Below are 14,634 nucleotides of genomic sequence, written 5' to 3'. Positions count from 1 at the left end.
TTTTTTAAAAAAGTATCCCCCACATGCATGGAGTAATATGTACATTGTTTTTCTACAAAGAGTTTAATAGTTATTCATATATTCTTTTCACAAATATATTTTTTTATGACGATAATAACATATTCATTTTTTCATAAAGAATAAATTACATTATACACTGCATACAAACTAATATACACAAAAACATTTATCTTTTTCATTTTTCCTCACAACAATACTCTCGATAAATATCCTACATGTTAGCGTGAATCTCTCGTAAACATCCCATTAAAAAAGGACGACAAACAAACAAACCGAACATCTACCATAGAAACCCAATGGGCCCCACATCCACAAAATCTTGGCCGTTCAATCCCGCCATCGAACCCATCGGCCCAATAAGAAAGTAGTACACGTTTTACAAGAACAAGTAGTGAAAATAAAAACATATACTAAAAAGCCAAAGTAGTAGTGTTTCTTAAGCTCGATCTCTGTCTTACCTGATCTGTGGTGGGGTGTAAGTCTTTTACGTTTGTGGTGTTCAATTAAGTCTTGTTACTATAGAATTTTACAACCTTAAAGTAGTCTAAACTAACTGTGGTCATATTAATTACATAATAATTATATATATTTATAATAATAACACTTGAAACATTGAAAGTTAATTAAAAAGATCAATGGAAGAAGCAGATAAGCTGGAGGAGGAGGTAACAGGAGGAGGAAGTGGCGGAGTTGTTGTGAATGGATTCTCGCAAGTGTCTTCTACTCCTGTTTTATGGAAGTCTCGTAGGAGATCATCATCATCTACAGGTGAATCATCATTCATTTTATGTAGTGTGTATTTTTTATTAACTCCGTTACCGGCTGCATGTGTTTGTTTGAATTGACTGATGTTTGTCTATATTGTGTACGTATATATATGTGCAATGGTATATTGACACATATAAAATAAATTCATGTGTCAAAAAATGAATGCATTAGGCACACTTTTAGGCATGTTTGTTAGACATATCTATTGTTACCCATAGTTCAATTTCCATGAATTTGGAGTTTGAAGACTTAACCGGAGTCGTTGAGGTCAAAATCTTCTTACTGATTATACTAGTACTAGTTTAATACCACCCTCGTGCTTTACCTTGCTCCTTTTGGCTTTTCCCAAAAATGCCATATTACTTTTAGTTGGTTACCTTTAGTTTAAACATGGTGATTTTATTTTACTTTTTCTTTATTATTTAACTTTAATGACTCCAAATTCTTTTTCTGGGAAATGTTTTAATGTTTTTTTGCATTTAGTAAAAGTGAAGTTTGCATTTAGTAAAAGTGAAGTGCATGTTTTTCAAATGTCTTTTGAAGACAAATTTGTACATATAGTAAGATTTTGAAACCCCATGGTGTATTGGTGTCTCGAGTAGTTTATCAAAAAAGTTTTGCAAATATTGGAAAACCGGCGTTTATAACACAGGTGTTTCAGCAAAATCATACAAGGCGGGTAACCTCAATGCAGGCACTGCGTTACGTGGTCTGCCATTCCTATCTACTACTATACACGTAAGCTAGAAATGGCAGACAACGTAACACATCGTCGGCATTGTTGTTGCCAGTCTTGTATGATTTTCGTGAAAGCCGGTGTTGTAAACGTCGGGTTTCCTGTATTTGCAAAACTTCTTTGATAAACTACTAGAGACACCATGGGGTTTCAAAATCTTACTATCCGTACAATATGTAATGCAAGTCCGGCGTTGTTGGGGATGCTGGTCTTGTGTAATATCCTAGATTTGCAAAACTTTTCGGACAAACTACTAGAAACACCATGCGGGTACAAAATCTTACTATTGATACAAAATTTTTGTCTTTTGAATCAAATAGATAACAACTCAATCCAGGTTTTAGAATTAGTCACATATAATAAGTGTTATAGAGTTATACACAATGGTGGACACTACATGAATTTTTTTTGCCTCGATCAAGAGAACAAGTCTAAATATTTTGTGAACGTGATGGTATTCAGTCACTGGTTATACATGCCACTTACTGTTTATAGATCTTGGATGTGTGCATGCTGATGTGACTTTTTAGGTGCACACTAGCTCATGATTTATCTTCCCTTGCACAACAAGGTTTTGGTTAGGTTAGAAGAAGCCTTGTTTGTAGGAAGATTGATGTAGAATACAGTATATCTTTTCCTTTTCGGAAACGCAAGGTACAATATGGCTAATAATTGATACTGGTAATATTTAAACCATGTACAATCTATAGACAATAACATACGTTAGTAAAAAATGTTCCCAAATGTAATAAAATAATTTAATGAACAAAACTCTATGAAATGTTTCTATGTAGTACTAGTATGCACCATCAGCTATATTTAAGCTCTCGTTTGTGAAAAGAACATCAACTATCATGTGACTATGTGAAAACAATTAACGTTTTTCAACTTGGGATTTACTCTTAGTTATTGGAAGTATTTAGATATTTATCAATGACTGTGATGGAACTTAATTTTGTGCCTCATCGACTCAGATTAAGTCGACCTTTGAAGTGAGAGGTTACAAAGCCCATCAGGTTTAATGCTAGAAAAGCTGATTAGGTGCAGCTTAATTTCATTGTTCGTCTTTTTTTTTAATGGTTATACAGATGACAAAGTTTTAATAGGGGCCCCTTTTCCTAACACAGTTTTGGATACTTGTTACCTCTGTTTCATTATTGATTTAGCAGCTTTATGGTTGCAGCTAGAGTGAAGAACTTAGACAAGGGTGTTGCAGAAGATGCTGACAATACAACCGAGAACAAGGAAGAAGAAAATTACACTGATGAAAAAATGGAAGACACAACTCCGACCACTGTTCTTTCTGAGAAACGTAAGGCTCTCTTTGAACCTCTTGAACCAATAATGGATTTGAATGGTAGAAGACCTTCAGCTGAATCTTTGCTCCCCCCACCGGACTTTGACATTGCCAGTTACCCACGAGGATGGCTCATTGGGAAGAAAAGGAAACTTGTAAATGTGGATGTTGTTGAAAGCATGCGCAGGATTGCTGTACAAGAAATGAACAGGAAGGTATACTTTCTTGCATTTAGAAATAACAAGAAATGGACGGGTTCAGTAACATCTCAACACAAGTAATTTTGTATACATGTTAAAACGAGTTGGGCTACCAGAAGGTGTTTGGCCTAGCGATATGTGAGGCAACTCATGAAGGCATGAACCAATGGGTTGTGGGTTTATGTCCCATGATGGACAAATTGTAAATTCGTATCAATGTCCGTGAGATGCTTGCCTTTCTAAACAGACTTGTTGGGCTGGGTTGACCCTAAAACACATTTTGTCCAGGCTTGACCTGAAACACGTTCCGTGCAAATTTTGTTGCGGAAGTTCTGTTCTTTCAATAATAGCTTTGATTTGTTCAATAAAATGATTCAAGAGGTTGTGACTTTGGGCAACTCTTAATCCGTTCAAGTGTTCAACCCATTGTCCCATATAATTAAAGCATAACTTGAATCTACCCATTCATAAGTGGATATTGCCAGGTCATTGATCTGTTTGAACTGTGAACTTAAATTATTATTACAGGACAGAGAGATTGGTGGTCTAAACGAACAGTTAGAAGAGGACTCACGTGTCCTTGAGCATCTCCAACTGCAGCTACTGGATGAACGTAGCAAGCGTGCAGATGTTGAGAGACAGAATAAAATGCTGCAAAACCAAGTTGATATGCTTATGAACATGCTTCAGGAATCTGAGAACATGGACGACGAGGAAGCCCCACAAGATCCTTAAAGTTCTCTCCGTTTATTTATTTTGATCATGTTTGGCGTGTAGAATAATAGAAATATATCGAATTATCTATCATTCAGTATTTTCTGCTGTTTCGGTTAGTAGTAGCAAATGGAAAAACATACCAGCCTCAAATGTATCATAATTATACATTAGTATGATTTATTTATTTTTTTGCCATTGACATTTACTCATTTATTATTTTGATTCACCTTATGTTTTTTTAAATAAACTTTAACGGGTCAAAGAAGCAAAATATGAAAGGTCAGCTTAAAACTTGAAAAGGAAACTACTACAGGTCATAATTTATAAGTCGGTCAAATTTTACCTTCATACACAACACCTCTTTATTTTACCAAAATAAATTAATCTATTCTTAAAATTATAAAATATAGATATAGATTTTGAAAATTATATTTAACCCAGTAAAATATTTATAAAAAGCTAAATCTTTTAACAAAACAGTTTTTGGGGGCAATCCAACCAAACAAGTTTTGAACCGTACCATAAAACTTTACGGGTCTCAGTTACCCAGCCCACCCACTTTGCCATCTATAGGCTTTTGCATTGTATGTTTCCTCTTTGGATAAAAATCAAATAACCAGCATAAAGCCTAGAAGCCTTCAAACCCTCAAAAGGACGATAGTTATTTACATGATCATAAGCTTACACCACATACTACATGTGCATATTCTTTTCACTCTAAATCCAACTCGATATTTTTATGTCCAATACTTTACAGAAGCCATGGAAGGATATCAGTTGTAGTGTTTGCACCAAGCCATGAGAAGAATAGGTGTGATAGAACTATCTAGTTTGATTGCCAAAATCATCTAGGTTGAAGAAGAACCGGGGTAGAGATGCTATACGAGGTAGATTCAGTAGCAACTCTCCAACAGAGTCATTCCTAGGAATACCTGATGTCTTATTATTTTCATCGGCTTCATGTTCATGTATGGAAGGATCATCTAGAACCTTGCTTCCACTAACTGATTCGTCCGAACCCTTTTCTGCAATTAGTTTTCCATTGCCACCATCAATTTCACTTTCACCTTTTAAATCCTGAACTGTCGTGGGGTCCTTCTGTAACAGACAACAAAGAGAATCAACTCTTGACATTATGGATTTTTCATCAGAAGTCGACAGCCCATACTGGGCATCATTGAACAAACATCGGCTAATATCTTCAAGAATGAGTAAACTTTCTTGTTCTTCGTGAGAAAGAGGATGGTCATCACCAGGTGTCCTGTGTTTTGTGATTCTGCTTTCAATGTGATTTACCAAATCACTCACCGACATAGATGAGTGTAGCCCTGGAACTTGCACTTGATCCCAACAGGCGAGGCCTTGCGGTTCTTTCATCTCAGATCCTCTTATTTCTTCACTTGCAGATGTATCCATCACTGGATATACAACTAATTAGTCAATGTGCAAAAAAACAATACATAAATGATTGACAAGGAAAGCAAATAAGAGGTGACAATTGTGGCCATTTACTCATAAATTGGTCAAATATGCATTCTAATCCATACAGGTAAAATATCAAACTAAAAAGAAACTGCTAAAGAGGTGTTCTAATTTTTATATGCATACAAGTATACAACTGCCATAATCACTTATTTTTAAGAGATTAGATTAAAATTATCATAAAGATACAGTTTTTTGTATTGATAATTAACACAGTAATTACTACTTTATATGACGAGAAATTGTTTAGCCCTGTTTCAACCCGTATTAAAAAGTTTCCCAGACCGATTTTCACATTTGATTTGTTGCTTAACCGGCCTGACTTGTGTATATTTCCACTCAACATTAACCACAATATAGAAGAGGCTTTAAGCTGTAAAAGAGATGTACATAAATTATTAGCATACGATGTTTACCTGAGCTGGGTGAAGGTGTTTCACGAAGGAACTCTGTAGTTCTACCAGCAGGATCGAGAAACTCACTTCTAGACGAAGAAGATTGAGCTCCTGATGATGTTCCACGTAAGTCAAGAGTAGTAGGTCCCTCACTACTTAAGTTATGCTCAATGGATTCATTTGGTTCATCAAACACTGATCTTCTCGACTCAAAATATGGGGATTCCAACACTACCTCGGGTTGCTGACAAAGATAATTGAGACGAGGGTCACACTGAATGAGCTTTTCATAATGCTTGCCTAATAAGCCTTGCGGACACTGCAGACAATGACGTCTGCAAATAATAAATAAAACAAGACATTTAGATACATATTATACATAAAAAGTAGTTACATTTCAGTGTTTACATTTAATACTCAAAACGCAATTGAAACTCATAAAGATGATGATTAGGGTTTGATATAAATATTATATGCTACAATTTGTGCTATTTACCTGCAGATATAAAACACAAATTGTAAATGCTTAACATACCCTCCTCAAAAATGAGCAAACATGTATCTTCTCCACTGTTTGCATGGACACTGATATAAATTCTATTTTCTAGATAACTTGATTTTAATAACACTAAACCCTTCTCCCGGAACAACTTTACACTTCAGCTTTGAAAAATATGATTTTTATCATACAATAGATCTTAAGTTTATGAGGAATAAAAACGTTGGTTGCAGATGCATGGTAAAATCTCCCATGAATTAAAAATTAGAAACCCCAATCACATAAGATTGTTAAAACAAACTTTAAGACCAAATTTGATAAATTTATTAACGTTGCATTGTCAGTTGTATACTTTCAGAGAGAGTTGTTATTATGAGATGTATAAATATAGTTCTAGAGTTGAAAATTCTTATTTTAATTCTAGGAAATTTAATTAGCCCCAGTTTTAAAAATGTTTTTTTAGAAGGCAAGATTATATAATACACACTCTACTATATCAGGTTTTTGAATCCACAACTACTGCAAAAGTCATATACCAGTAAGAGCAAAGGCAAATGTTCTCAGTTTCATAAGCACGAGATAATACAAATCAGACCCAAGTTTTGGAAATGTCTTGTAGTTTGAATTGTGACTTTAGAATACACAATAGAACATTTAGTAGTGGGGGAATCAATTTGTATCTACGAAGAAGTACTATACTTAGCATTTGTTTTCATAAAATCGTCTTATACCTTTTTTTATTGCTTCACTACTCCTTTACTCATTTTTGTTATCTCTCCGATCATTATTCATAAGGTATAGCTGTTGGTCACTTCTTGAAGGTTAGCAGTATATAAACTAATAAATTTACGTTCAAAGGCATATCATAGTGTACTATATATCAAATTGCAACATAAACTGACTGCCTGACACATCTTTAAAACTTAAAAGCACAATAATATGATGTTAATAATACATCACGTCATAACCATTGGATCCTAGAAGGGGAGCATGTACCTGTGTAGGCTAGCCTGCCCACCTGTAAAGTCCGACGTTGCCTGCCATAAAGTGTGCTTTCTAGGCTGTGGATTCGTCTCTCGAAAGAACAGAGGCTGCCTAGTTAGCTGTAGAAAAAAGTACGAAAAACCATCAACATTATATTAATACTATCCGCGGTGCCAAAACGACAATGAAAGAAAATGAGACGCTCACTACTCTAAAACAACAGAAATTACCACTATATCTAGAGTTCCAGGGCCATCATCTGGGTAAGTTGCCTTCAAAGCCATTATATCAGACCACTGTATTTCAATCTTGTTCTTGAGGCCACCGTCAAGAACTTCCCACACAAGCTTATGTTTTGCAAAGTAACATTTTGCAACCAGGTCCCCTTCATGTTTAGACGTATACTACAAGAAACATACATGTTAGTCAACCTCATGCAACCATTAGAAAAAACCATATATCCCAAACGGTTCAATATGAATTTGTTAAGAAGGCAAGAAATATAGTACAAATATAGGTAAGTAAGTTCAGATAATGATCAAAGCAACAGATACATACAGATAAAGAAATTACCTCCCATGTCCCTATCTTAAGCAATGATGCAGGAAAGTTTGAAGCTTTTAGCTTGTCGGTAGCAGCAGTAGCCACCGTACTTTTATGCTCTTTGACGGGATGCACTCCTGCCTTGGAAGAGTTATTCGCTTCAGAGAGCCTCATTTGAATCAAATCCAAGAGAGACGGGGTCTTCCTCAGCCGTAACCCTAATGGACTCGGCTCATCTAACGGATTGATATGCATTTGTGAGACAGGAATACAACCTGCTCCAACATCATTCTGCTGCTAAAAACAATAAGGGATAATCAATTATCAACGACATTCATTCACCAGAACAAAATCACTCTATCCTAAAGCCCAAAGTAATTTGGAAATCCATCCGGTTCAACTAAAATCTATGGCGTAAAGATACTCTCTATCCTAGACTAGACTTATAAGGAACTCAAATTTCTTATTTCATACCGACGTGGGACCCAAACACGAGTGCTGATGACCCCCAACCAAAACCATGGCCGGCAATCGGAAACCATCAACATTTTTAAGAAAGCTCAAATCTACATGTTTGATTTTTCGAAACAGTTTAAATATGTAACTTTAAAATAAAAACTGAAGATCCGATAATTACAAGATAAATTTCTGATCTTTGGTTAAAAAAATTTGATTCAAATCAATCTGTTTATATCAATAAATTAATCGGAACGGATCGTTACACATATAAAATCTGATAATAAAAATATATATATTATTATACATATATAAAAGAAAGAAATATAAAAGGGAGGGAGAGGAGGGGAGGGACCTTAGATCGCTTATTGGGAGGAGATTCGTCTGAAATCTCTCTTTTTACTGGCGCCATCCAGCCAAGGGCGTTAGTTGATGATGAATTATAGAGTTTGACCCGGTGAGAAGAGCAGCGTGGTGGTTTGGTTTCGTTATGCAAACGATATCTATCTGCTGCTGATGCTTTTGGTCTAGTGGGCTGGTCAAGTGGTGGCGTGTTTAGTTTAGGTCCCTTTTTCCTAACTTACATTTCTTCCTTACTTAAGTGAAGCAAAACATATACTATGAAATTATTATAAAAAATTCAATCTATACTTTTTATACTATACGGTAACCACGCAATTCGGCAGGGACCGTTGGCGATGGCGATTGTGATGGCAAGTGTTTGTGGTGATGCCGTGATGGCGCGTCTAGTGGTGTAATAATTGATGTAAAAGTAATTTATGTAAAAGACTAATGGATAAATCTTAGAAAATAATAAATTGATAGTGTAATTTAATCGTTAAAAGGTATATTGGTAATTCTCTTATCCAATTTTTTTTTTCCAACTTTTCAACAAGAGTGCTTATAAGATAATATAGATAGAGCATATTTATACTTTAACAACTCTGAAATTTATTAGGCTATATATTATTGTCATTAACGTTGAAGTGTTTATAGAAAATATTCTAAAATAATAACTAGGATATCTATACTATCTTATAAAGAAAATAATCCCTTTGTTGAAAGTTACATGAGGCGAATTGTCTAAAATGTCCTTAATGGTTAAATTACACTATGAATCCTTTATCTGTTACAATATCTCCAGTAACCCTTTACATCATCAATTATCTACACCACACGACGTCGCCTTTATCACCAACAGTTGCCTCCACAACCACACCACCGCCGCATTGCGTGAATAACTTGCTAGTCTTTATTTACGTGCATACTTTTCAGTTTCATTATCATTCTTTTGAATATTTAATATTTTTATTGATAATAAACTAGCGAGAAGCTAAAAGTATAAAAAGAAAAAAGGAAAGTTAATGATACAAAGGTAAGTTTTACAAACAGAAGTTGCACCATTTGTGCCAATCTATACTGAGCTTTCGACCACGGTTTGTGAGCCATAGATTCTTCCATTCCTTGATTGCAAAGCGGATGGACGGGGTTTTGTTGGTGAATATAGTTGATTTAAACTCTCACAACCTATAGTCCGGTATACTCATCATGATTCATATATCCAAAATTCCAAATAAACGCCCCAAAACTGAGCTAATTTAAACATGATTTTGTTTGTTAAAGAAGCATGCACCATTGAGATTGAAATTGAAATTATATCCACAGAAAGTGTGAAACAAATTGGTGCAACATCTCTACAAAGTGTAAATTTAAATCAACTATATTCGAGTGTATATATAAATCATAAACTGGGAGCCTTTACATCCTCGTGGATTTCACCACATCACATTACTCCGACGCCTTCATCTTGAGACTTGCAAGCTTACCGAATCCGGTCACACTTATAAAGGAGGATGGTCAAACAACAATTCATATCAATACTCTCTCATTTTTAAACATCAATCATGCTCTAAAAGTTTGGTCATCATACATTGTAAATATAATGTATGTATGCAATTTCCAATTTTTGTTAGTGTGTAAGCTGAATGTTTTGAATCTAGTACATGAAGAAAATTGCAGACAAGACACACCCTGCTTCATTCCCACCTGGTTGTATCTGTTCAAATGCACTTGCAGAATGGTCTTCTGTTTTAGTTCTCATCTACGATCTCCATCCATGAGAAAACCGTATATTGATCAATTGCTATTGTTAATCAAAGAGATCATTTCCAAATTATCTGTCTCAAATACATCATCTTCCTTCTTAATCGTCAACAATTCAGATGGAAGAATAGATGAATTTGGATCACTTCTAGGCACCAGAAAAAGAAGCCCGATTGGAAGAACTCTCGCAAAACTCCTAATCAAAATGGCAACCCATAAATTATCAAATCGTGTTCTCGTGACATTCAAGGCATGGAGTAAGAGACTTCCAGCCCACGAAGATGTAAGTGTCCCCAAATGATCTATTGACATTAGGAGAGCAAAGAAAGTGCCTTCGATTCCAGAGGGACATAACTTGGAACTAAGAACAAGAAGAGGCAGCCATTTGAGACGTCCAATCATTTTAGAAACCGCTTCGTCCATTACTACAAAAATATAATCTGATACACCAAATTTTAAATTTAGACGTAACACTAATGCCAAATCCAGTAGACTTGAACCACCATATAGCAACTGGGTCCAAAGCAGTACATTGCGGAAGGGATGGCTTCTGAATACATTTTGGTAAAGAATAACACCCAAAAGGGCCCCAACTGCACCTACTGAAAATATTGATCCAATAATCTCCTGCATTGAGGATGTATTCTTTCAAAATCTTGATTTATTGTCTAATTCAGTTAAAATATAAAAGTTAATATCGCCATTGTAAGAGTTATAACTTATAGTATAATTGAAATACCTGGGAGAAGGATGGGCCTGATTTGGCATCAGTGTACCAATAGAACATTCCTTCATGAATGCTTACCCCCAATGCAAGTGATACATACATATACAAACATGGTCTCCAAACATCTGGAGATTTCATGGCCGTCACCATGGTTTTAATAGCATCAAGAAACTTTTGGCTTACCTACATAAGAACATAGACAACAAATGGTTCAAGTGAATCAGCTTTAGTAATAGATGATTAGCTGTAGTCATACAAGTTCAAAATGTTAAATCTAACAAAACGGGTAGTAGAAGGTTGTTTTTGGATATGCTTTTTTACCGCATGGAAGTTATAATAATAAGATATACAACTGTGAGTACACGGCAGATCCCTATTATTTACATATAATATATATCATGTAAGCAAAAAGGACATTTTAGTGAAGAAAAAGAATACATTGGGTCAAATAGGAATATAAGTCTAACAAATAGGCTTTGAAAAGGGATAATTGAGTAATTGTATATATCCTTTGACAATTACTTTAGTAGAAGCTAGTAGATTATGCTCAGAAGAAGAATTGCATATCCAAATTAAACACTATTGCGATTGCGGGTCGTTATGATCAGATAATTAGTCTTGAAATGCAAATTTAAACACCACCTAAATACAATACGTAGAAAAACGCAGCAAACCTAGAAGAGAACTAACCCGCTTGTGAGAATAAGCATGGACAAGGGGTTCTTGCAACATCATCCCAACCAGAATGACCAGCCCAGCAGGGATACTTAGTACTCCAAAAACACCCTGCACAACACGAACATGATCAATAATCGTGGACAGGGGTTGAAATGAAGAACCACGCAAAAAAATTATTAGCACTTAGGATACCACATGAAATGAAAACTATGTAGACAAATAAAAGTTACTATTGTAACTTTTGGAATCAAGGAACCTGGGATCCAATCATATGAACAAGAACACCACTCAATGCAAACCCAACAAGTTGACCTATAGAGGAGCTAACTCCACACAAGCTCTGCATGTCACCAGCAAGAGAAGGATGCTTTATACTGTTCTCGGTAACACAAGCATCGATAGTTACATCCGCTATAGCGACCCCTGCACTTGCTGTCATGAAAGACAAAATAGCCCATACAAGTGGCAGGTTTGTGCTAAACGCCGGTACTAGCATGGAAATGGAACCAACTAAACCTGAAAATGGTGAATAACCAAACTAATTATTAAAACCTCACTTAAAATTCTGTTTACAAGGTATGCATCATTCCAGACTGAAAAATGACTCGATTAAGAGACCGAAAGAGGGATATCTTGAAATAACTAACAACATCAGTAGCATATAAAGAAAGTACAAGTATTTAGTGTCATGGAGTATCAATGCCAACTATCAGATAGATGTGACAAAACAGGAGAAGTGGCTGGGTACGAGGTAAAAATTAGTTTAGGTCAGAATCAAGTACTTTTAAAATGAGTCAAAATGGTTGGGTTGGGTTGATCCACAAACATTTCAAATGTGATGTACCCATTTGGCCATACACTTGGGTCAATTTAGACCCATTTGGCCCATTTGAAATGTAATTTACCCTTCTGAAACGTTAGAAGCAAATCATAACACAAATCAACTCAATTTTAATCAAAATGGGCCTGGCATAAATTCTTAGGGACACTCGATCATTTTCTTGATATAACAAGTATAGAGAAGTACAAATCAAACTGATATAACAGCAGCATTTATTTAAAGAATAGTAGAACTCACATCATCATCATCGGAAGAAAGCAAGTTTGTATTGTAACTTTCCTATACTGTTCAAAAGTAAAGACTGAGAGTATCATGCCATATTCAAATCTGTTCCAAACAGAGAACTACATTTCAACTTCAAATAAAGAGCTACATATTCAAATCTGTTCCAAATAAACCAGCAACGTTGGATCAAGTGGTTAACACCTTTGCCTCTGGAGACAAAGGTCAAGGGTTCTATCCCCGCCTTGCAAGGCCGGAGGTCCTTTCTTATCTTAGATAGAACCTGGAAGAAGCCTCTCTAAGGGGTAAGACTGTCTACATCTCAACCTACTCATACAGTGTCGTGGTTTTGGGACCCAAAACCCGTGGAAGACGACATTGGGTGTTAATAGCTTACTTATTTGAACTTCAAATTCGATAACTTAAGCCTCCAATATAAAACTACCAACAACCTTATATCGTAACAAGTATAAGCATTTGAAAATATGAAACAAACTGTATCCATCAAATTGCATTCACAAACTTACACCAAAAAAAAAAAAGAACAGAAAAACGCAAAGTAAGAGAAGCAAATACCAGCAAAAATGAAATACGGGCGCCTTCTTAATCGAAAAATGGGAACAATATCAGTCATAAGACCCCAAAGAGGTTTAATAAGCCAAGGAATTTGAATAATCCCAGAATAAAACTGTGCTTCTGAAGGCTGTAACTTCTGAACATCTTTCATATAATATTGTACACTGACTTTATACAAGCCTATACTTGTACCCTGATTTATTCCATACACAATCACTACTGCCAATACAAATCTCCAACTTAATTCTTCACTTAACATTCTAAACCAATTTATTGGTCTACATATTAAGTTCCCATTTACTCCTCCTTCTCTTCTCTTAATTATATTATTACTATTAATAGCACTATCTTGTTCTTCCATCATGTTTTGCTAGTTCAAGATTTTTTTTAGAAAATAAAAGTCAACTTTTTAGCTTTTTCTAAAATTGGTGGTGAAAGATTTTGATTTTGTTACTAAATTAAGAAAGTAAGAGGTACCCAGAATTGAAGTCAGGATATTTATTGAAATGGGTTGGTTTAATTTGGTGGAAAGAAAGATGAATATGAAGTCATCAGAGTTAAGATCGATTGGGAAGGGTGGGGGGAGATATTGATGGAGATCTCGAATGTCCGTGCACGGTCATGTGTCCACACGGCTCGCGTGTACCAATGTCAAAGTTTAACTGTATTGGTGGGCAGGTGATATACACCATTGGTTTGAGTATTTTTACATTCAATTTAGAATATACTATTTTAATAATCTATACTTCTATATAAAAATTATAACCCCATGCTGAAAGTTTACAAAAATGGGACATGCAAATTGACCAAAATACCTTTAATGAATTAAATCAACATCAACCCTTAATATTAAATTACACAATTAGTCAATTATATTATAAAATATCTTTACTAAAATCAAATACCACCACCGTCATTATCAGTTCGCTGCCGTATTGCGCGGGTAGTATGCTCGTTCATGTATTTAAAAAACATGTTATAATTTGTATCAATATGAGAATTGATGCCTCGTGATACCGGGCTCCAACCCATTAGTTGTAAATACTAGCTAATCAACCCGGATTCAATTCGGGTAGTTAAAAACATGTTTTTATTATAAATACAAGATAAAAGTATTTGTAATAGGTGAACTTTGATGTTAATATTATTGAATTTAATACAACTTTGAACATAAAAATCATTTGAAAGATTCAAAATGCCGATACATTTTGTATACTTGAAACTTTTGGATATTTGAATTAGTACATATATAAAAGTGATTTAAAAAAAAACAGAGAGTCGACAATATTAAAATGCATGTACAATTACTAATAAAAGAACCATACTTGCGAATTGAGATGATGCATGTCAAAAATACGTGAGAGAAAATAATACGTGAAAATTAAATGA

At 35.0% G+C, this 14,634-nt stretch overlaps 3 protein-coding genes across 5 annotated transcripts; 1 reads left to right on the top strand and 2 right to left on the bottom strand.

Moving 5' to 3' along the window:
- The first annotated feature begins 428 nt into the window (after window positions 1-428).
- Window positions 429-3,934, top strand: LOC122589035 (protein HEADING DATE REPRESSOR 1-like). The gene is made up of 3 exons (XM_043761272.1): window positions 429-789; window positions 2,709-3,037; window positions 3,551-3,934. The coding sequence occupies exons 1-3, from the start codon at window positions 657-659 to the stop codon at window positions 3,755-3,757; spliced, it is 669 nt and encodes a 222-aa protein (XP_043617207.1). The 5' UTR covers window positions 429-656; the 3' UTR covers window positions 3,758-3,934.
- A 418-nt stretch (window positions 3,935-4,352) lies between these two features.
- Window positions 4,353-8,692, bottom strand: LOC122587440. Of its 3 annotated transcripts, none has more exons than XM_043759609.1 (6): window positions 8,454-8,692; window positions 7,673-7,939; window positions 7,330-7,503; window positions 7,112-7,218; window positions 5,638-5,951; window positions 4,353-5,157 (listed from the first exon to the last, which is right to left on the bottom strand). In XM_043759609.1, the coding sequence occupies exons 1-6, from the start codon at window positions 8,508-8,510 to the stop codon at window positions 4,562-4,564; spliced, it is 1,515 nt and encodes a 504-aa protein (XP_043615544.1). In that variant the 5' UTR covers window positions 8,511-8,692; the 3' UTR covers window positions 4,353-4,561. The 3 variants fall into 3 exon arrangements, with proteins under 3 accessions (XP_043615544.1, XP_043615545.1, XP_043615546.1); XM_043759610.1 differs by having other exon boundaries at window positions 7,673-7,936; XM_043759611.1 differs by having other exon boundaries at window positions 7,673-7,933.
- Window positions 8,693-9,966: 1,274 nt separating this feature from the next.
- Window positions 9,967-13,880, bottom strand: LOC122588443 (probable folate-biopterin transporter 3). The gene is made up of 5 exons (XM_043760558.1): window positions 13,246-13,880; window positions 11,863-12,122; window positions 11,619-11,714; window positions 10,941-11,111; window positions 9,967-10,828 (listed from the first exon to the last, which is right to left on the bottom strand). Exons 1-5 carry the CDS (start codon window positions 13,607-13,609, stop codon window positions 10,235-10,237), a joined length of 1,485 nt encoding a protein of 494 aa, XP_043616493.1. The 5' UTR covers window positions 13,610-13,880; the 3' UTR covers window positions 9,967-10,234.
- Window positions 13,881-14,634: the final 754 nt, after the last annotated feature.

This window comes from Erigeron canadensis, chromosome 2 (genome assembly GCF_010389155.1).
Source record: "Erigeron canadensis isolate Cc75 chromosome 2, C_canadensis_v1, whole genome shotgun sequence".
Classification (NCBI taxonomy): domain Eukaryota; kingdom Viridiplantae; phylum Streptophyta; class Magnoliopsida; order Asterales; family Asteraceae; genus Erigeron; species Erigeron canadensis.
Note: the sequence above shows the minus strand (reverse complement) of the source record. Positions and strands in the feature narration are given on the sequence as shown.